Raw genomic sequence first — 22,333 nt, 5'->3', positions numbered from 1 at the left:
TAGATACAGTAGATAGATAGAATATGAACTTGCATTTGAACTTGGTAGCTGTTCACTGAAACTCTCAATACTGAAGTTCAAAAAAGATGTTAATGCAAGTGAAGGAAGGTGAAAAAATAATATAAAGCTATCATTGAGATATCAAAATTTTTAGGAGTGGCAAATCAACAATCTGGTACATTCTGGTCAGCTGAGCAACAACAAAACACCTGACGGAGCTCAGAAGATGAAAAACGATGATCACAGAATTCTTTCCTTGGTTAAGAAAAATTACTTCATAACATCTAACCAAGTCAAGAACACGTTTGAGGAGGTAGGTGTATGACTGTCAGTTTACAATAAAGAGATGTCTTTAAGAATAATAGATGGATTATATGCATGCCTCTGTTCAGATAATGATCAAAACCTCCAAAAGCAACTCCCAAATTTCTCAGAACAAAGGAAAGGAATAATCTTCAATGGCCAAGTCAGTCAGACTGTTGAGCTGCCGATTTCAATCCAACAGAGCAACTTTTCAGATGCTAAATACAAACCTGAAGGCAAAGAAACACATGCACAAGCAGCTGTAAGTTCTAAACCAATAAAGCAAAAATGTTTGTAAAGCCCCTCATATTAAAGATGAAAGCCTTTCACAACATCAGTGTTTGATCAAACTTACAACAACAACAAGTCTTTATCCAAAACCTTTTGGGTCTAACTGTAAAAGTACTTAAATGTGCTGGGGCATTTTGATTCATGCATGATTATCAGCAGGGTTCACCTGATTTGATAAGAAATATTGAATAGTTGAAAGTTTGGATGCCAACAGGAACTTGAGATAAGATTATTGGATCAAACAACATTTCTGAATGTCCAGAAGATAGCTTCATTGCACAAAACTTAGTGTGATCTTTATCTTCTGAGATGGTTATAAATGAGCAGTTTGTGGCAAAATGCTGGATGAATTTATGACTGATTGTTGTACCATAAAAATGACTAACTCGGGCTTTGTGGATGTGCCCTTTCATTGTGAACGTGACTCTTTTTCTTTCTTTAGATTAATGAGTAACTCCGTTGATGTCATATGAATAAGTTCTTTGTCTTACCCACTTATATATTTCCCCATAAATCACTTCAATTTGTCCTTTGCACACAGAAACAGGCCTATAAATTCTCATCCTCAGAGTCTCTGTGAGCTTAAGAGCTGGATTCTCAGAGTCTCTCCAGGGTAAGTACAGACACATCAGAAGTTATAGATTTAATACAGAATAAGATGGCATAATGTAAAAATGCAGTTTTAAAACATCTCCTTTGTCTTTTTCACGCAGTTTGAGTCGTGGATGTGATCAATAATGGGAACGCCCTCTGGACTGTTTTCACTCATACTTGTGCATATTTTCACAGGAACTTCTTCAGGTAAATCATCTCTAGTTAGACATAAATTCACTTTCTAAATGGACTAATGTAATTATTATAATGGTACTTTTTCCTTCGTCAATTATTGTGCCTCTAATTAAGACACTAATTAAATATTTGCTCCAGACAAACTATAATGAATTTTCTAATTTTACATTTTCACAATTCTCCTTTAGAAATGTTTTAGGTAAGGTATGTTATTAAAATATCAGTTTGAAAGTAGACAAATATTTACCTCATATTCAGTAAGAGTATTCAACAGTGACGTGAAATGCCTCCAAAGACTTATTTTGATGAATTATCTAAATTACAACAAATTACTCAAATCTGTCTTGTTTTTAAACTCTTTTATTTTACACTGTGGTAACACTTCAAAAGATTTTTCAAAATGATTATGAATCAAAAAGTCTTACTTGTATTTAAGTGCTGTGACTGCTGAAATGCTGTGACTATTTTGTCTGCAGGGACTCCTGTGACCAGCTGTGATTCATGTCATGGCAAAGCCACCTGCTTGGAGTCACAAGAAAGAGGTGACACCTTCACCGGCCACGCCCTCTCATGTATCTGTACAGATGGCTTTGTAGGTGATGGCCTCACCTGCTATGACCCAAAACTCTGCAGTGACTCTTCTTGCTGTGACCGAGGTTACCACTGGTCCTCAGAGAAGGGCTGTGTGGACATTGATGAGTGTTCCCTCCCAAACTCACCATGCACACCACCTCAGATTTGCCACAACACGCCAGGCTCATACGAATGTCCGGAGCCTTCCTCCAAGAACAGAGCAGCTGCCTCTTCCCAATCTGTCCAGTTCTACTGTGGGAACACAGTTTGTCCTTCAGGCATGGACTGCATCAATTCCCAATGTGTGGACCCTTGTCAGAACTACGCAACATTGAATGATGACTGGCGTTCAACAAATAACACAAATACTGAGGTCCGACACTGTGATCAATATATAAACTGGCAAGGCTGGTATCGCCTGTTTTTGAATCAAACCAGTGCTCGTATTCCAGAGTGGTGTGTCGAATCAAACAGGTGTGGAACTGATGCGCCTTTGTGGATAACACAACCTCATCCCACATGGTCAGGTGAAATTGTGAATCGCACTGTGTGCAATGTTTGGGAAGGCAGCTGCTGCTACTTTCAGTCACACACCATCCATGTTAAACTTTGCCATGCAAACTACTATGTCTACAAACTTGTGAAGCCATATACATGCAGCCTTGCATACTGTGCAGGTAATGTTACGCTTTAAATATGATTAACTTGTAGATGATTCAGTTGGTTCAATGGTTTCTGAGTGCATGATTATTATTATTTTAAACAGAGGTGAACACAACTACACCTGTTTTACCTACCACAACACCAAGGCCACAGAACTTCACCACCACACATGTGCCTGCTAACATCACTACTACAACACCAGTGGGCAACAGCACAGCAGTTGAAGGGGAAGTCCGCCTGGTTAATGGAAACAGCTCCTGCTCTGGCAGGGTGGAGATCTTCCACAGTGGACAGTGGGGGACGGTGTGTGACGATAACTGGGGCCTGGTGGATGCTCAGGTGGTGTGTAGACAGCTGGGCTGTGGCAGGGTCTTCTCAGCACCAACAAACGCGCGATTTGGACCGGGCAACGGACCCATCTGGTTGGACGATGTTGCATGCACAGGCAGCGAATCAAAGCTCTCTGCGTGTCAACATAGAGGGTTCGGATCTCATGACTGTGGTCACTCTGAGGATGCTGGTGTCGTCTGTGAAGGTAAATATGAACATGTGGAGCTTTAAAGAGTGAAATCCAACTTTGTGTGTGTGTGAATTTGGGATAAAACAGAGCTGAGATGATTTATAGTTACATACTACTACAGGTTTTTATCCACACAACAATTTTTTCTTTTAGTCTTGAATTATGAGAAATTTTTCAATTAAAGATAAACTTAATATGAAGATATTTCCATGAATCCACAGACACTGCCCCCAAGAACGATCAAGTTACTAACAAATTCAAAATAAATTCAAAATAACATGTTGTCAGCTGTAAGCCGAAGTAAAATAAATAGTAGAAAGATGATTATGTTATATTATTATATATTATATATATTATTATATTGTTATATTATTCTAACAAGTCCACCTTTCCTCTGAAGTACTCCCATAGACAGTGTTCCTTCTTTTGGTTTTCTATTAGCTGCTTCATCAGTGAGGCTGGTCAATGGTCAGAACCGCTGCTCTGGCAGAGTGGAGATCTTCAATGATGGACAGTGGGGCACAGTGTGTGATGATTCCTGGGACCTAAATGATGCCAACGTGGTGTGCAGACAGCTGGGCTGTGGGAGCGCTCGTTCAGCACTACAAAGTGCAGCTTTTGGACAGGGTAGTGGACCCATCTGGTTGGACGATGTATACTGTGTTGGAAATGAACCATCAATAACTAACTGCAGACACAACGGCCTTGGAGTCCACAACTGTGGTCATAATGAAGATGCCAGCATCATCTGTGATGGTAAATTTTATGCATATTTCAGGTACCCTCCCTTTCTTACTGCTGACATCTAACTGATGAGAAAAATATTCTCATTTGTTGTTTTAATTTGCAATTTAAATATAAAGTTGTTATGCAGCACATGGAGTCAAATGCAAAGTAAACAAGGAGTTTGTGAGAAAACAATAATGTTGAGATGTACTAATGAGAGCTTATCCTCATTAATGTAGAAGAACTACAGACTGAGTTTGTCCTTTGAGTTGAAAGACACTTTTCTTTCAGTCCAACCAGGAATCAACAGCACTGTTTTTCCAACAACACCAAGGCCGCAGAACTTCACCACCACACATGTGCCTGCTAATATCACTACCACAACACCAGTGGGCAACAGCACAGCAGTCGAGGGCGAGGTCCGCCTGGTTAATGGAAACAGCTCCTGCTCTGGCAGGGTGGAGATCTTCCACAGTGGACAGTGGGGGACGGTGTGTGACGATGCCTGGGGCCTGGTGGATGCTCAAGTGGTGTGTAGACAGCTGGGCTGTGGCAGGGTGTTCTCAGCACCAACAAACGCGCGATTTGGACAGGGCAACGGACCCATCTGGTTGGATGATGTTGCATGCACAGGCAACGAATCAAAGCTTTCCGAGTGTCCCCACAGAGGGTTTGGATCTCATGACTGTGGTCACTCTGAGGATGCTGGTGTCGTCTGTGAAGGTAAATATGAACATGTGGAGCTATAAAGAGTGGAATCCAATTTTTTATACGTCTGCCTTGGAGATAAAACAGAAACCTCCTGGTGCACAGTTTTGTGCAGCTGTTAATGCCAGAGGAGGTCTGGAGCACTGCAATTATTGAGTGAGCTGAGTGTTGGACACTTTAACATGCTGTGTGCCTCACAGAGACACTTCTCCATAACTTTACATAGAATGATTCTTTGTGACGGAGCTGCTGTGATTCCAAAGAGTTTCCACTTTGCAGTAATATCACTTACAGTTGATCCTGGAATATCTAAGAAGCAAGAAATGTCATGGGCTGACATGTTGTAGTGGTGGCATCTTTTACAGCGCCACTAGAGGTAGCAGAGTACAGAAAATCTGTCCTTAAGTAGAAGTACAGATACTACTATTGAAATACTCCAGTAAAATTCACAGTGTTCCTTCTTTTGGTTTTCTATTAGCTGCTTCATCAGTGAGGCTGGTCAACGGTCAGAACCGCTGCTCTGGCAGAGTGGAGATCTTCAATGATGGACAGTGGGGCACAGTGTGTGATGATTTGTGGGACCTGAATGATGCCAGCGTGGTGTGCAGACAGCTGGGCTGTGGAAGCGCTGCTCAGCACTACAAAGTGCAGCTTTTGGAGAGGGCAGCGGACCCATCTGGTTGGACAACGTAGACTGTGTTGGAAATGAATCATCAATAACTGACTGCAGACACAACGGGCTTGGAGTCCACAACTGTGGTCATAATGAAGATGCCAGCATCATCTGTGAAGGTAAATTTTATTCATATTTCAGGTACCCTCCATTTCCTACTGCTGACACCTAACTGATGAGAAAAAATATTCTCATTTGTTGTTTTAATTTACAATTTAAATATAAAGTTGTTGTGCAGCACATGGAGTCAAATGCAAAGTAAACAATGAGTTTGTGAGAAAACAATTATGTTTAGATGTACTAATGAGAGCTTATCCTTATTAATTTAGAAGGAAGTGCAAACTGAGTTTGTCCTTTTAGTTGAAAGACACTTTTCTTTCAGTCCAACCAGGAATCAACAGCACTGTTTTCCCAACAACACCAAGGCCGCAGAACTTCACCACCACACATGTGCCCGCTAACATCTCTACCACAACACCAGTGGGCAACAGCACAGCAGTCGAGGGCGAGGTCCGCCTGGTTAATGGAAACAGCTCCTGCTCTGGCAGGGTGGAGATCTTCCACAGTGGACAGTGGGGGACGGTGTGTGACGATAACTGGGGCCTGGTGGATGCTCAGGTGGTGTGTAGACAGCTGGGCTGTGGCAGGGTCTTCTCAGCACCAACAAACGCGCGATTTGGACCGGGCAACGGACCCATCTGGTTGGATGATGTTGCATGCACAGGCAGCGAATCAAAGCTCTCTGCGTGTCAACATAGAGGGTTCGGATCTCATAACTGTGGTCACTCTGAGGATGCTGGTGTCGTCTGTGAAGGTAAATATGAACATGTGGAGCTTTAAAGAGTGAAATCCAACTTTGTTCGTGTGTGCACTTGGGATAAAACAGAGCTGAGATGATTTATAGTTACATACTACTACAGGTTTTTATCCACACAACAATTTTTTCTTTTAGTCTTGAATTATGAGAAATTTTTCAATTAAAGATAAACTTAATATGAAGATATTTCCATGAATCCACAGACACTGCCCCCAAGAACGATCAAGTTACTAACAAATTCAAAATAAATTCAAAATAACATGTTGTCAGCTGTAAGTCAAGTAAAATAAATAGTAGAAAGATGATTATGTTATATTATTATATATTATATATATTATTATATTGTTATATTATTCTAACAAGTCCACCTTTCCTCTGAAGTACTCCCATAGACAGTGTTCCTTCTTTTGGTTTTCTATTAGCTGCTTCATCAGTGAGGCTGGTCAATGGTCAGAACCGCTGCTCTGGCAGAGTGGAGATCTTCAATGATGGACAGTGGGGCACAGTGTGTGATGATTCCTGGGACCTAAATGATGCCAACGTGGTGTGCAGACAGCTGGGCTGTGGGAGCGCTCGTTCAGCACTACAAAGTGCAGCTTTTGGAGAGGGCAGTGGACCCATCTGGTTGGACGATGTATACTGTGTTGGAAATGAACGATCAATAATTAACTGCAGACACAACGGCCTTGGAGTCCACGACTGTGGACATTATGAAGATGCCAGCATCATCTGTGATGGTAAATTTTATGCATATTTCAGGTACCCTCCCTTTCTTACTGCTGACATCTAACTGATGAGAAAAATATTCTCATTTGTTGTTTTAATTTGCAATTTAAATATAAAGTTGTTATGCAGCACATGGAGTCAAATGCAAAGTAAACAAGGAGTTTGTGAGAAAACAATAATGTTGAGATGTACTAATGAGAGCTTATCCTCATTAATGTAGAAGAACTACAGACTGAGTTTGTCCTTTGAGTTCAAAGACACTTTTCTTTCAGTCCAACCAGGAATCAACAGCACTGTTTTCCCAACAACACCAAGGCCGCAGAACTTCACCACCACACATGTGCCCGCTAACATCACTACCACAACACCAGTGGGCAACAGCACAGCAGTTGAAGGGGAGGTCCGCCTGGTTAATGGAAACAGCTCCTGCTCTGGCAGGGTGGAGATCTTCCACAGTGGACAGTGGGGGACGGTGTGTGACGATGCCTGGGGCCTGGTGGATGCTCAAGTGGTGTGTAGACAGCTGGGCTGTGGCAGGGTCTTCTCAGCACCAACAAACGCGCGATTTGGACCGGGCAACGGACCCATCTGGTTGGATGATGTTGCATGCACAGGCAGCGAATCAAAGCTCTCTGCGTGTCAACATAGAGGGTTTGGATCTCATGACTGTGGTCACTCTGAGGATGCTGGTGTCGTCTGTGAAGGTAAATATGAACATGTGGAGCTATAAAGAGTGAAATCCAACTTTGTTCGTGTGTGCATTTGGGATAAAACAGAGCTGAGATGTTTTATAGTTACATACTACTACAGGTTTTTATCCACACAACAATTTTTTTCTTTTAGTCTTGGATTATGAGAAATTTTTTAATTAAAGATAAACTCAATATGAAGATATTTCCATGAATCCACAGACACTGCCCCCAAGAACGATCAAGTTACCAACAAATTCAAAATAAATTCAAAATAACATGTTGTCAGCTGTGTCAAGTAAAATAAATAGTAGAAAGATGATTATGTTATATTATTATATATTATATATATTATTATATTGTTATATTATTCTAACAAGTCCACCTTTCCTCTGAAGTACTCCCATAGACAGTGTTCCTTCTTTTGGTTTTCTATTAGCTGCTTCATCAGTGAGGCTGGTCAATGGTCAGAACCGCTGCTCTGGCAGAGTGGAGATCTTCAATGATGGACAGTGGGGCACAGTGTGTGATGATTCCTGGGACCTAAATGATGCCAGCGTGGTGTGCAGACAGCTGGGCTGTGGGAGCGCTCGTTCAGCACTACAAAGTGCAGCTTTTGGACAGGGTAGCGGACCCATCTGGTTGGACGATGTATACTGTGTTGGAAATGAACCATCAATAACTAACTGCAGACACAACGGCCTTGGAGTCCACAACTGTGGTCACCATGAAGATGCCAGCATCATCTGTGATGGTAAATTTTATTCATATTTCAGGTACCCTCCCTTTCTTACTGCTGACATCTAACTGATGAGAAAACTATTCTCATTTGTTGTTTTTATTCAACTTTCAAATATAAAGTTGTTGTGCAGCACATGAAGTCAAATTCAAATTAAACAAGGAGTTTGTGAGAAAACAATAATGTTGAGATGTACTAATGAGAGCTTATCCTCATTAATGTAGAAGAACTACAGACTGAGTTTGTCCTTTGAGTTCAAAGACACTTTTCTTTCAGTCCAACCAGGAATCAACAGCACTGTTTTTCCAACAACACCAAGGCCGCAGAACTTCACCACCACACATGTGCCCGCTAACATCTCTACCACAACACCAGTGGGCAACAGCACAGTAGTCGAGGGTGAGGTCCGCCTGGTTAATGGAAACAGCTCCTGCTCTGGCAGGGTGGAGATCTTCCACAGTGGACAGTGGGGGACGGTGTGTGACGATAACTGGGGCCTGGTGGATGCTCAGGTAGTGTGTAGACAGCTGGGCTGTGGCAGGGTCTTCTCAGCACCAACAAACGCGCGATTTGGACCGGGCAACGGACCCATCTGGTTGGATGATGTTGCATGCACAGGCAGCGAATCAAAGCTCTCTGCGTGTCAACATAGAGGGTTCGGATCTCATGACTGTGGTCACTCTGAGGATGCTGGTGTCGTCTGTGAAGGTAAATATGAACATGTGGAGCTTTAAAGAGAGTGAAATCCAATTTTTTATACGTCTGCCTTGGAGATAAAACAGAAACCTCCTGGTGCACAGTTTTGTGCAGCTGTTAATGCCAGAGGAGGTCTGGAGCACTGCAATTATTGAGTGAGCTGAGTGTTGGACACTTTAACATGCTGTGTGCCTCACAGAGACACTTCTCCATAACTTTACATAGAATGATTCTTTGTGACGGAGCTGCTTTTATTCCAAAGAGTTTCCACTTTGCAGTAATATCACTTACAGGTGATCCTGGAATATCTAAGAAGCAAGAAATGTCATGGGCTGACATGTTGTAGTGGTGGCATCTTTTACAGCGCCACTAGAGGTAGCAGAGTACAGAAAATCTGTCCTTAAGTAGAAGTACAGATACTACTATTGAAATACTCCAGTAAAATTCACAGTGTTCCTTCTTTTGGTTTTCTATTAGCTGCTTCATCAGTGAGGCTGGTCAACGGTCAGAACCGCTGCTCTGGCAGAGTGGAGATCTTCAATGATGGACAGTGGGGCACAGTGTGTGATGATTTGTGGGACCTGAATGATGCCAGCGTGGTGTGCAGACAGCTGGGCTGTGGAAGCGCTCGTTCAGCACTACAAAGTGCAGCTTTTGGAGAGGGCAGCGGACCCATCTGGTTGGACAACGTAGACTGTGTTGGAAATGAATCATCAATAACTGACTGCAGACACAACGGGCTTGGAGTCCACAACTGTGGTCATAATGAAGATGCCAGCATCATCTGTGAAGGTAAATTTTATTCATATTTCAGGTATCCTCCATTTCCTACTGCTGACATCTAACTGATGAGAAAAAATATTCTCATTTGTTGTTTTAATTTACCATTTAAATATAAAGTTGTTGTGCAGCACATGGAGTCAAATGCAAAGTAAACAATGAGTTTGTGAGAAAACAATTATGTTGAGATGTACTAATGAGAGCTTATCCTTATTAATTTAGAAGGAAGTGCAAACTGAGTTTGTCCTTTTAGTTGAAAGACACTTTTCTTTCAGTCCAACCAGGAATCAACAGCACTGTTTTCCCAACAACACCGAGGCCGCAGAACTTCACCACCACACATGTGCCCGCTAACATCTCTACCACAACACCAGTGGGCAACAGCACAGCAGTCGAGGGCGAGGTCCGCCTGGTTAATGGAAACAGCTCCTGCTCTGGCAGGGTGGAGATCTTCCACAGTGGACAGTGGGGGACGGTGTGTGATGATGCCTGGGGCCTGGTGGATGCTCAAGTGGTGTGTAGACAGCTGGGCTGTGGCAGGGTCATCTCAGCACCAACAAATGCACAATTTGGACCGGGCAGCGGACCCATCTGGTTGGACGACGTAGACTGTGTTGGAAATGAATCATCAATAACTGACTGCAGACACAACGGTCTTGGAGTCCACGACTGTGGTCATTATGAAGATGCCAGCGTCGTATGTGAATGTAAGTTAAAGTTCTTATATACTGAAAAACTGAAATAATGCTCTTCAAATCTTATATTATGATGATGCTTTATGGAAGTACTCATGTTAGCCTCATTTGGTATTTCCTTTTTCAACTGTTTTCATTTTTTATTAGTGACCTCATGTCTTTTTCTTTAGTCCAGCAGCCTCCACTCCAGACTTCACAGTTAATTTGTGGCCGTGATAAAATCCAAGTAGGTCTGCATATGGGCAGCATGTCATCCTCTGGTTTGAACCCCTTCTCGGGCAACCTGGCTTCCAGCAACTGTTCCTGGGTCAGAGTCCGTGATGATTACGTTTGGTATGAAATGGAGGTTCGGGCAGGTGTCTGTGGAAATGTGCTGAGGGTAAACACTTTTTTCTTTTCTCTGTTGTTTAACTGTCCCATTAAAAAACACTACTGCTCAATTAATGTGTGATAATTTGGAACAAATAGTGAATGTCTTTAAGTGGAGCAGAAGGATCTGTACCTGCCATCTCCTGCATCTTATCATCTTATCAGTGGCAGCACGTGCTCCTCCATCTCGTCTTTAGGGCTAATTTTCTATGTAGACTCCATAGCATCAAATTGATGTGCCACTGTGCCTTTTTGAATCTGTTCATAACTGCTGTTCTTAAAAACGCAAAAAGTTGATTCTGTTCATCTGGACATAGTATTTTCAGTTGGAGAAATGTTTTGTCACTCATTGAACACCGGTTTGAGCAGGGAGTCAAGGACGGCAGCAGGGCTGGACTGGGACAAAAAATCGGCCCGGGCATTTTGACTAGAGACCGGCCCACCAGGATAGAGATTGAAAATGTGACGTCATTCAGGGTAAAACCGCAAAGGATTCTGGGAACTTGAGGCAAGAGGTACTAGCAACGCAGTCTTTCAATTGAACTCAGTTACACAGCGATAAAAAGAAACCCAAAAATGGCAAGAAGCTGTTGTATTATTAACTGCAATTCCGGTCGCATGACAGCCACGGGAAGCCGACGGGTAAAGATTCGGGTTTTTTGTTTTCGGATTATGTCGTTGAAGAGAAATTTTTTTGTGCAGCCATGTTTCCAAATAAGAGCCAACGGATGGTCTAGATATACCAAATATAACGTCTCAGAACACTCCAGCTCACATGTTAGTCTGCTCCAAGCATTCCCACAAAGGTCAGTGTTTTGTAGTACTGAATACGTCATTTTTCTTTCTTAACATAATTGGTGATATAGGTTACAAGCAAGTCTGGCGCTGAACAGAAATTGTCACGCTATGCTTCTTTATTTATTGTATATAATATTGCGTTTCGCTTCTGTTATTACCAGGGTACATTGACAAAAACATATACTTTTATTCACAGGATAAAACAGTTGTTTTGTATCACTAATTGTCCAGTGCGATTACAACATACAATATTATTGTCACCAGAAATTATTTCCACTACTAATTAATTACCGTTGAGCTCAAAGGTTATATTAATAAACGGTTAACGATTGTGTATTTATGAAGACGATTTGTGAGACTGGTAAACTTACCTTTGTTTGTACATGGTCTTTCGTTCTACACGGTGCATTTCAAGGTCCTGTACCCATCCGTCGGGTAAACTGTACCGGGCTTGTTGCAGTGACCTGAAGTTACTAAAAACTTCATGAGTGTATGCACTCACTCCAAGATCCATATAATTATAAATCTGAGCGTGGTGAAAGTTGGGCAGCACGCTAACGTCTTTTGTCCACTTTGTGTGCTCGTAAGGGTCTGACCCTCTCACTCCTTTGATTTTTTCCTCGTATCTTTTCTTTGCCTTTTCGTCGAGTCTGTCTTTGTATGGTCCGGCATTGTTCTCCTTAGTTTTGTACATTCCTTTTTGTGCGGCAAAGAAAATGATGAAGGTATTGGAACCGGAGAATGAACGTTTTGGTTGCGGTGCTGCAAATGCTTGCATTTGATGCGGTATTTGGATTGTTTTGCCACGAGTTCCTGGCATGCAATGCGCGAAAGTCACGTCATCTGTCAATCGCTATAGGAAAAACCATAAAGCCTTTGCATGAAAACAACTGCTTTGATGTACACTGCCTTGTTGGTATATATGTATCAATCTAATAAACTTAAACCTACACCATCCTCCCTATTCTGGATTTTAAACAGTACATAGCGGAAACAAAAAGACTGCTTGGTCGAGTTAACCTCCTGAACTATCTACAACACATGGTAGAAACCTTAAATTAAGACCAAGAACACTAGAGGTGAGACATGATCATTAATTAATATTAAAATTAATAAATGACAGATTTAGTGATATTTTCATAAACACCTCCTTTCCTTTTTTCTCCTCCATCTTCTTTAGTTCGTCTATAAGATTGCTGAACAAGGGGAGGGTGCATTCGGCCTCCTCGGCTGTAATTGGTCCAGCCCAGAGTCGATCATGACCAATTGGCCAATCCAACACCTTTCATTATATATACCTTCTAAAAAAAAAAAAAAAAAAAAAATCCATCGGCCCATAAAACAAATAGTATTTTCCACCGGGAAATGCCCGGTATCACCATTGAACATGGGTTTCCAGCTATGGAGTCAAGGCAGTCATGTGAAAAGGGAAAGACCATCTCTGAACCGAGGAGGGATCTTAAGGGTATATCTTTCACCATATTACAGTGCTGCAATTGCAGCCATTCCCTTACTCTCTGTAAATGGTACTCATGGTCATGACAGTGATTGTGACAATTTGCATATCAATGGTCATGAAACTGACCTCACAGCCCATTGTTAGTCAGTGGTGCTAGTGTTAGTCATTATGCAAATTGACTTTTTATAAGGTTGGGGAAACCTGCAGTCAGCTGAGACTGAAGAAGTCACTTAGACGAGTGATGAAACATTTCTCCCGCTGAAAATGCTACATCCAGATGAACAGAATCAACTTTTTGGAATTTCCTCACCTGGATGATTGAGCATGGATCAAGAAATGCTGTACTTGAGACTGTGTTTTGGCATCGAATGACTTTTTTTTTTTTTAATCAGTTAGAGACTAAGAATTCACTGTATTAACCCGTGTGGACGGTGATTATATTTTCTCTAGGTCACATGATTTCTGAACTGACTGAAAATGTCATCATTTGTCTTTCAGACCAACAGCACACATATCATCTACTTCAACAGTTTGTTCATCTACCCTCTGGCTAATTTGTCCTTCGCTCTTCCTGTGAGTCTTCCCTTCTCCTGTGCTTATCCCCTGGACACAGACGCCAGCCTGAATGTAGCTATCAGGCCAGACCTGTAAGTTCATTGAATTTAACTGCAGCATCACTTAGTATATGTAGCTCTAAAATTCAGGGCTCTCATGTGCATAATTGTATAGCTATTACCCCACTTTTTTCAATTATTCTGTTAAAAACTGCAATAATTAAGATGAATCTTGTTTACTTTGTGTGTTTCTTTTAACCATTTATGAGAGAGTAAGCATGCTTTACTGTGGGCTGTTTGTAATTTAACATGACCACTGAAAGTCATTTTCAGATCCTTCACGCATAGGTTTGGAACATAGCCTCACAGCTAAAAACGTTATTGTTTTAGCTGTGAGGCTACGTTCCAAACAACGTTACAGTTTGTTTAGAAAGCTCCACATTAAGTCGTTTACTCAATCCAGTTAACAGTTTGCTGCCTAGTTGTAGTTTAAATATATGTTTTGTACCACCAGGAGGCAGCGTTTTACCAGTGTGAATGTCGTTTTAGTCCCACAATTTCCTCAAGAGACTTTGCCTTTTGCTCAAAATAAATATATATCTAGGACTTTATACAATAAAGTTTATAAAATCTTCTTTCCAGTCAGAAAGGGAGATTTGTCAGTTAACATAACAAAAACCTGGTTACTGGATTAAAACTCTAGCGTAAAATTTAAATCAGCAATATAATCTGTTATTTAGACAGTGCTTTTTCACTAATATTAAACACACAAAGTGCTTTTACACTACAAGCCAAATTCACCTGTTCAACTACTTGATTCTATGCACTTGAAGGACTTTTTATCTGCACATGCTCACATACTGATGGATGCATGTTTAGCACCATCTCCAAAGACATTTCCAGCATATGGTCTGGAGGAGCTGGGAATCGAACCATCAGACTTTTGAAGAAAACAAATCCAAAGCTGTCTTCTTGCACAAACCAGGAAAAAGACAGAATAGCAGCAAGTAGTGTCTGAGAGATCACTGCATTATAAAATTTTCTTTCCCTTTGTCAGGTTCACTGGAGGCATTTCAGGTTCGGGTCCAAAAGCTAGAGCCTCCATGTCTCTGTTCCGCAACTCCGACTACACGGAGTCTTATCCACCAGGCCAGGTGTACCTCCCAGTGGGTTCACCTCTGTATGTGGGCGTCTCTGTGGAGCACACAGATCCAGTTTTGGCAGCTGTTCTGGAGGACTGCTACGCCACTCACTCACCAAACCCTGATGATCCCACACAATATCCTCTCATCCAGAACAAGTATGTGCATCTCTCCAACCTAACTAATGCTTTGTGAGATACAATGAAGTGTATGGACCCTGCTGATCTCCTCCCTCCTCTCTCACAGGTGTCCCACTGACCGCCAAAAGGTGTCAATAGTTGAGAGTGGCTCATCCCTCCGAGCTCGTTTCTCTGCTCTGCTCTTCCTGCTCCAGGGTCAATACAGAGACATTTATCTTCACTGCAGCCTCAGCCTGTGCAACCAGAGGAACTACAACTGTGTACCAGTGAGTTCCACATTTCACTTTAGCACTACTCCATAATCCTGAATGGTTTCTCTGGTTTAAATCCTATATCTCTTTTCTCATCCTTTTGCCCTTTGTAGTCGTGCACAAGTAGGACACATCGCTCTGTTTCCAACTCAGCTTTTATGAATCCTGTCACCATTGGACCAATTACTTGTGAGTATGAATTAAAACCTGGATTCAGAGCTCATGTCTTGACATAGTGATTTATATTAAACTAATAACCTCCATATCAACTTTTTCTTCTTCTTTATTTTTAGTGGACAAGCCAGCTGAGTGATCTGGAACATCCAAAAACATTCTGTAGTGTGATATTAACTGCCAGTACTCTGTTTTCAGTAGAGAGATGATTTAAATATACTATTCACAAATATTTTACACATATTTTTTGATATTATGTTCCATTTGAGCATTTTTTCATTGTATGACTGCAAACTGTCCAAATAAGGTATGCATCCTATTTGTCAAAACTGTACCTTGATGCTGGAATGTGAAACCAACTGGGTGATAAACTGCAAAGCCACCAGGTATCACAGTTCACACAGTCTAATCATACCTGTGGTAGGACTTGACTTAAGCGGTCAAGGAAGTGCAGGAGACTGATGCTGTCCAGTGTAGCAAGTGATTTATTCACCATTGTGTGACCCAAACAATATTTACAAAGAAACAAATAAGAAACTCAACTCTATAAATAACTCCGTTCAAATAAACATAACTGAACTTAAATCAGCGGAAATTAAGGTCAAACTAAACACAGCTACACTGACCTGAACCTTTCTTCTCATACACCTGAGTTCTTCTGTTTAAATAGTCCACTTAACCAAACAATTTCTCCTCTGGACTATTCCATTCCGTAGGTAGGTAAGATAAACATGATTATATTTAAACCTCTACTACTCTTTACTGGCAACATAAACTCTATGGTGTAATCAATACATACTACAACAATAAATCTATTTCTTCATAAACCCTCTAAAATCAAGTTTATTAAATTACAAGCGTTCTTCCCCTCCTGCACTTGGTCTCTTCCTGTGACCTCAGATGAACCCAGAAGCTATAAAGCAGGAAGTAAAACTACATTTCCTCCTTTTGTTGCTAGAAGACAGGTAGGTAAAGTAAGTTCTAAACAATACAAATTAACAGTTGAAATAAAGAACATGTTAACTTAACAAACTTGTAGGAATTGATTTAAACCAAGATGTTATATTATATAATCTGTAAAAGTGCAAAACATAAACAAACCCAGGATAGTAGATGTTTGCCTATTGCAGATTACATGTGAAATATGATGAAATCAAAACAACAATGTTAACTAAGAATATGAACAAATGGTGTTCTCACCCACTTTGTCACAATACCCATTAGATTTCATTGCATCGTGTGAAAATTGCAGAGAAGGTATTAATTCAATTCAATGCAATTTTATTTATATAGTGCCAAATCAGAACAACTGTTTCCTCAAGGTGCTTTATATTGTAAGGTATAGACCCTACAATAATACAAAGAAAACAGAGAAAACGCCAACAAACATATGACCTCTATGGCCAAGCGCTTTGGTGACAGTGGGAAGGAAAAACACACTTTTAACAGGAAGAAACCTCCAGCAGAACCAGGCTCCTGGAGGGGCGGCCATCTGCCACGACAGGTTTGGGTGAGGGCAGGAAGACAGAATAAAGACACGCCGTGGAAGAGAGCCAGAGATGAATAATTTCTAATAATTGAATTCAGAGAGGTCTATAAACACAAGGTGAGTGGAAAAAGGTGACTGAAGAAAGAAACTAAATGTATCATGGGAATCCCCCAGCAGCCTAAACCTAATGCAGCATAACTCTAAGGATTCTGGGTCACCCTATCCAGCCCTAACTATTTGCGTCATTAAAAAAGACAGTTTTAAGCCTAATCTTGAAAATACAGAGGGTTTTTTTCTCTCGAGTCCAAACTGGAAGTTTGTTCCACAGCAGAAGGGCCTGAAAGCTGAAGGCTCTGCCTGCCATTCTACTTTTAAATACTCTAGGAACCACAATAAAGCCTGTAGTCTGAGAGTGAAGCGCTTTAATAGGGTGATTCAATACTATAAAATCATTATAATAAGATGGGGCCCGATTATTCTAGTGTGTATTACTATTATTATTCTTGTGTGTAAGGAGGAGGATTTTAAATCTGATCCTGGATTTAACAGGAAGCCAGTGAAGAGAAACAAATATCGGAGAAATCTACTCTTTTTCTAGTCTGTGTCATTACTCTTACTGCAGTATTTTCGATCAGCTGAAGGTTTTTCAGGGAATTTTTAGGACTTCCTGATAATGAATTATAGTAGTCCAGCCTAGAAGTAATAAATGCCACGATTTCTTCCTTTTGTTTTGGGGGATAATCAGCTCGGTGAGCTTGTGACATCCTATAATATCAGAAAGACATTCTATGATGTAATTAAATCCTTTTTTCAAATTCATTCTATATGATTTAATCAAACTGATGTTACATTGTACAATTTAATATGTTATGTCATATGTTATATGCTAAGTACATTATGTCCAACCTTATTATTATATTCACAAAACATTTTCTTTATTACTAGAACTAATATAATCTTTTTCAAAGAACACTGGGTTCCTCTCTGGGTTGGTTTACTGATTTAACATATTTTGATAAACTGCCAATAAATTTGGAGTGGGTATCAAAAGTCAAAGGAGGAGGATTGAATGACTTTGGTTAACAGATAACTTTTCCTCTTGCGTCACCACGAGGTTGTCATTTGTATTACATGATGTAAAGCAGGTCTGTAAGTTTTTGGACAATGACTGTTTCTGTGATCTTTCCTCTGTACACTGCAACACTGAATTTTCTAGATGTGAGTGAAGTGCAGATTCCAGCTTGAATTCAAGAGGTTTTTACAAAAGTACTGCATAAACAGCTTAGCCAGGCCATCATTTGACTTAAAAACATATATACCTATGAGCAAGATAACGAAGAGTTCACGAGTGGTCAAATAACGAATGAGTATGATCCAGAGTATACCACATCACCAGGTAATGTCATGGCCTTAGCATGTATGGTTAAGAATATAAAACAAGTTAACTTTGTGTTTACTGATGATGTGACTCCTGGTGACGAGTACACCACTGTACTTTCTGCTCAGATTAAGCAAAATCCTGCAAGAATTTCTTAAGGCAACGAAATAGGATATTCTTCAATAGACACGTCAGTCACTGATCTGAACCCTAGTAGACCATGGTTTACAGTTACTGAAGAAAGCCTGAAGGCAGAAAGACCCACAAACACGTAACAACTGAAGATGGGCTCAATAAAAGCCTGTTAGATCATCTCAAAAGGAGGAACCACAGCATTTGGTGATGTTCACTCTTCCCAATTGCTGTCTTGGTAGCTGGGGATCGGTCTGCCAGGGCCTCCGCTCCTGGCTGCCGCCCGACACATGATGCACCCGACCCCTGTGATGCCTCCTGCGGGTGGTGGACCTGCAGGACGATGGGCCTATGTGCCTATGTTTTTCGGGCTATGCCCAGCTGGGCCCAATGGACTAAGGCCTGGCCACCAGACGCTCGCCCTTTTTTTTTTTTTGCTCAAATTATAATTCAAAGGGGAAAATAACTGAATTAAAGGACAAAAAGGAAAGCTCTGATAACAACCAGATCTATCAAATGTTAACAGGAATATAAACAGGAAATATCAGATGGGTTGGACTCAAGCACCGTTGAATAACTCCTACATAGCTTTACAGAATGCAGTTATAATGACAGTCACACATAAAAAATAAAAAAAACCCAAATTAAACAACAAATAAAGGAGAGTTTAACAGGTTAGTGAGCTGTGCTGAGCCTCAACTCAAGATTTCAGTGTGACAAAGGTGGCTTTCCTTTTTACCCATAAGATCACCATAGTAACTTAACACTGAGCACCTTTTATGTGACCTGAGTTATAGTTTAAAATTGTCAAGCAGTGAATAGATCCTCCGCTGAAGGAATGCTTTTTGTACATGTCACATCACCACAAACTGCATGCATTGCATTTCCGCCAGAATTTGCATGTATTCAGTTGGTGACTCCAAAAATGCATAAATGTGTTTCTATGTGTGGCCTTCCTGCAAAGTCTGTTTTACACTGCTTGACCTGAAGCTCACAGGCTAGAGCACCTTTTCAGTCAGTGAACTTAATTTAGCTTACAGAAGACTATAAAAGTAACTGAGGAAAATTTAAAATCAAATCTACATTTAACAGGCAGTAGTTGAAAAGATTCTTCAATTATGCTAGTTGATCAGATGGTTTGATAAAGGCTATGAAGGTTTTCATTGTATTTATACTAACAAGCTGATTGCCGTGTGTGTCAGAGAGGCTACTGCTTCATGCTAAATAAGACAGCATTGTCATCACTAGTGTTTTGTTTACAGGCTTTTAGTTGAGAAAAAGAGGCTACTTGGGCTGGTCGTATTATAAGTTTTTATACATTCATGTGTTTGACAGTCTAAATGCTTCTATTGTTAGTAAAAGTGAAATGAATTGATTGTGCTGTTGAGCCTCTTGTTTTGTTTTTTTTTCACTAACCTCAAACACTAGGCTTTTGTTCTTTTAATCTTAAAACAGACTATAGGCAGAAAAAAAGTTAGTTTGTCTTTACAGATAAATTCATGACTTTGAGGCAAATATTAAAGAATATGACCAGATCAAATAACATCAGTATTTCCCATTGGGTCTTATCATGTGCACTTTAGTTTTGGTCTAGATAATATGATTTCTTGTCTATGTAATATTTTGATCTAAATGGGTTATTTGTTTTAAAAAAAAAAGGGGGCCTAACGACATCTTCTGTAATGGCTCTAATTGTAAGAGTTGAGTGTTGTATGACACTACCTGCATAAAACAGAAAGGAATTTCTGGAGGTCAGATTATATCAAAGCCTATTCCTCATATCTTACAGTAAAAATCACGTGAGAGCAAATCTAAAACAAACATATCTTGATAAGATACCAAGATGTTCTCTTATCAAGATACAATACCAAGATATGGTATCTTATCAGTGCAATAGTTAGACCTGAATTGGTTAGATAGGTTATCTGTTTTCATTCTTCCTCTTCTGGCTGCTCCCTAGCATGCTCTCCACAGTGGATCACCTCCATCTCACCCTATCCCTCCTCTGTCACACCAACCCTCTGCATCTCCTCTTTCACCACATCCATGAATCTTCTATGTGGTCCAGCACCTGGAAGCTCCATAATCAACATCTTTGGTCAAATACATTAACTCTATATCTTCTCTGCAGATATCTAAACTATCTCAGCCACTCCCCTCTCTCTTAGGCAAGTCGATAAGTCTTTTCTCTTTGCTGTCTCTTTGCTCCCTCTCTCTTTTCTGTATGCCTAACCTCCCAGTGCTCTAGTCTACTTTCATCATGCCCTTCACTACCCCTCTTTTTCTTCGCTGATCTCTTTGGTTTGTTTTGAACACTTGTACTTCCTGTACTTCCTCATTCCACCACCAGTTCCACAGTCCAGAGGATACAACACCTTCTTGGGAGTTTCCCGAATCACTTTAGCTGTACTTTCCAAGTCATCTGGCAACTCCTTCCCTACTACCCAGAGGCCATGTCCACATAATACGTTTTCGTTTGAAAACGCATCTTTTTCTCTCCGTTTTGGCCTTCGGGCCACACCAAGACGGCGTTTTTGGTCAAGGAAAACTGAGCTTTTTGAAAACGCTCTCCAAAGCGGATACATTTGAAAACGCCGTTTTCGCATCACAGTGTGGACTGCAAATCCGGAGCCTTTTCGAAAACGATGACGCATTTTAGTCATATGATGCAGTCATGTGACCAATTAAACTAAGATAGCGGAGGGCATTATACAGCAGTTGTTTTGTTTGCTCTCAATTTTGACAGCCCTATTAAAGATTAATATCAGTTTGTACATGCCAGATAGCTTTTCTTCAAATTGTTTAATTCTCCCTCGCTTTTACTGAATTGGAGACTCGGCTTCGCACCCTTCATTCACCCGTAGCTAGCCAGGCCCCTGTAGCTGGTGCAGCCGAAGATAGCGTAGGCCCCGCTAGCTGTTCCCCGGCAGACCCCAAGCAGCTGGGGAAAGAGGGCGGCTGGGTGACGGTGAGGAGGAAGCATAGTCTTAAACTGAAGCCCCAGGTACACCACCAACCTGTTCATGTGTCTAACCGTTTTTCCCCACTCGGCGACACACCCGCCGGGGGTCAAACTCTGGTAATTGGTGATTCTGTTCTCAGACATGTGAAGCTAGAGACACCGGCAACCATAGTCAATTGTCTTCCAGGGGCCAGAGCAGGCGACATTGAAGGAAATTTAAAACTGCTGGCTAAGGGTAAACGTAAATACAGTAAGATCATAATTCACGTCGGCAGTAATGACACCCGGTTACGCCAATCGGAGGTCACTAAAATCAATATTGAATCGGTGTGTAACTTTGCCAAAACAATGTCGGACTCTGTAGTTTTCTCTGGTCCCCTCCCCAATCAGACCAGGAGTGACATGTTTAGCCGCATGTTCTCCTTAAATTGCTGGCTGTCTGAGTGGTGTCCCAGAAACGATGTGGGCTTCATAGATAATTGGCAAACCTTCTGGAGGAAACCTGGTCTTGTTAGGAGAGACGGCATCCATCCCACTTTGGATGGAGCAGCTCTCATTTCTAGAAATATGGACAAATTTATTAAACCCCCCAAAATATGACTATCCAGAGTTGGGACCAGGAAGCAGAGTTGCAGTCTTACACGCCTCTCTGCAGCTTCTCTCCTCCTGCTACCCCCCCAAAAACCCATCTCCATTGAGACTGTGTCAGCTCCCAAAAGACAAAAAACAAACCAAAAACCAGCAATAAACAACTTAAACATAAAAAATCACAAAGAAAGAACAATACAGTATCCACATCTGAACCAAAGAGTAAAACAGTGAAATGTGGATTATTAAATATTAGGTCTCTCTCCTCCAAGTCTCTGTTAGTACATGACTTAATAATTGATCAACAAATCGATTTACTCTGCCTTACAGAAACCTGGTTGCAGCCGGATGATTATGTTAGTTTAAATGAATCAACACCCCCGAGTCATTCTAACTACCAGAAATCTCGAAGCACAGGCCGAGGGGGCGGTGTGGCAGCAATTTTTCACACCAGCCTATTAATTAACGAAAGACCAAGACAGACTTTTAATTCATTTGAAAGCCTGATG

The 22,333-nt window shown here is 41.1% G+C and overlaps 1 protein-coding gene across 1 annotated transcript; it reads left to right on the top strand.

The window, feature by feature from the left end:
- The first annotated feature begins 1,117 nt into the window (after positions 1–1,117).
- Positions 1,118–19,650, top strand: LOC120440607 (deleted in malignant brain tumors 1 protein-like). Its single transcript, XM_039613370.1, is given in 21 exon segments — positions 1,118–1,207; positions 1,308–1,395; positions 1,860–2,633; positions 2,723–3,154; positions 3,581–3,895; positions 4,157–4,588; positions 5,052–5,201; positions 5,204–5,365; positions 5,629–6,060; positions 6,486–6,800; positions 7,062–7,493; positions 7,918–8,232; positions 8,494–8,925; positions 9,391–9,705; positions 9,969–10,400; positions 10,559–10,767; positions 13,513–13,661; positions 14,626–14,868; positions 14,957–15,116; positions 15,215–15,290; positions 15,395–19,650. Coding segments are annotated over 20 exon segments (5,859 nt in total). The 5' UTR covers positions 1,118–1,207; positions 1,308–1,331; the 3' UTR covers positions 15,415–19,650.
- Positions 19,651–22,333: the final 2,683 nt, after the last annotated feature.

This window comes from Oreochromis aureus, linkage group 6 (genome assembly GCF_013358895.1).
Source record: "Oreochromis aureus strain Israel breed Guangdong linkage group 6, ZZ_aureus, whole genome shotgun sequence".
Lineage (NCBI taxonomy): Eukaryota > Metazoa > Chordata > Actinopteri > Cichliformes > Cichlidae > Oreochromis > Oreochromis aureus.
Note: the sequence above shows the minus strand (reverse complement) of the source record. Positions and strands in the feature narration are given on the sequence as shown.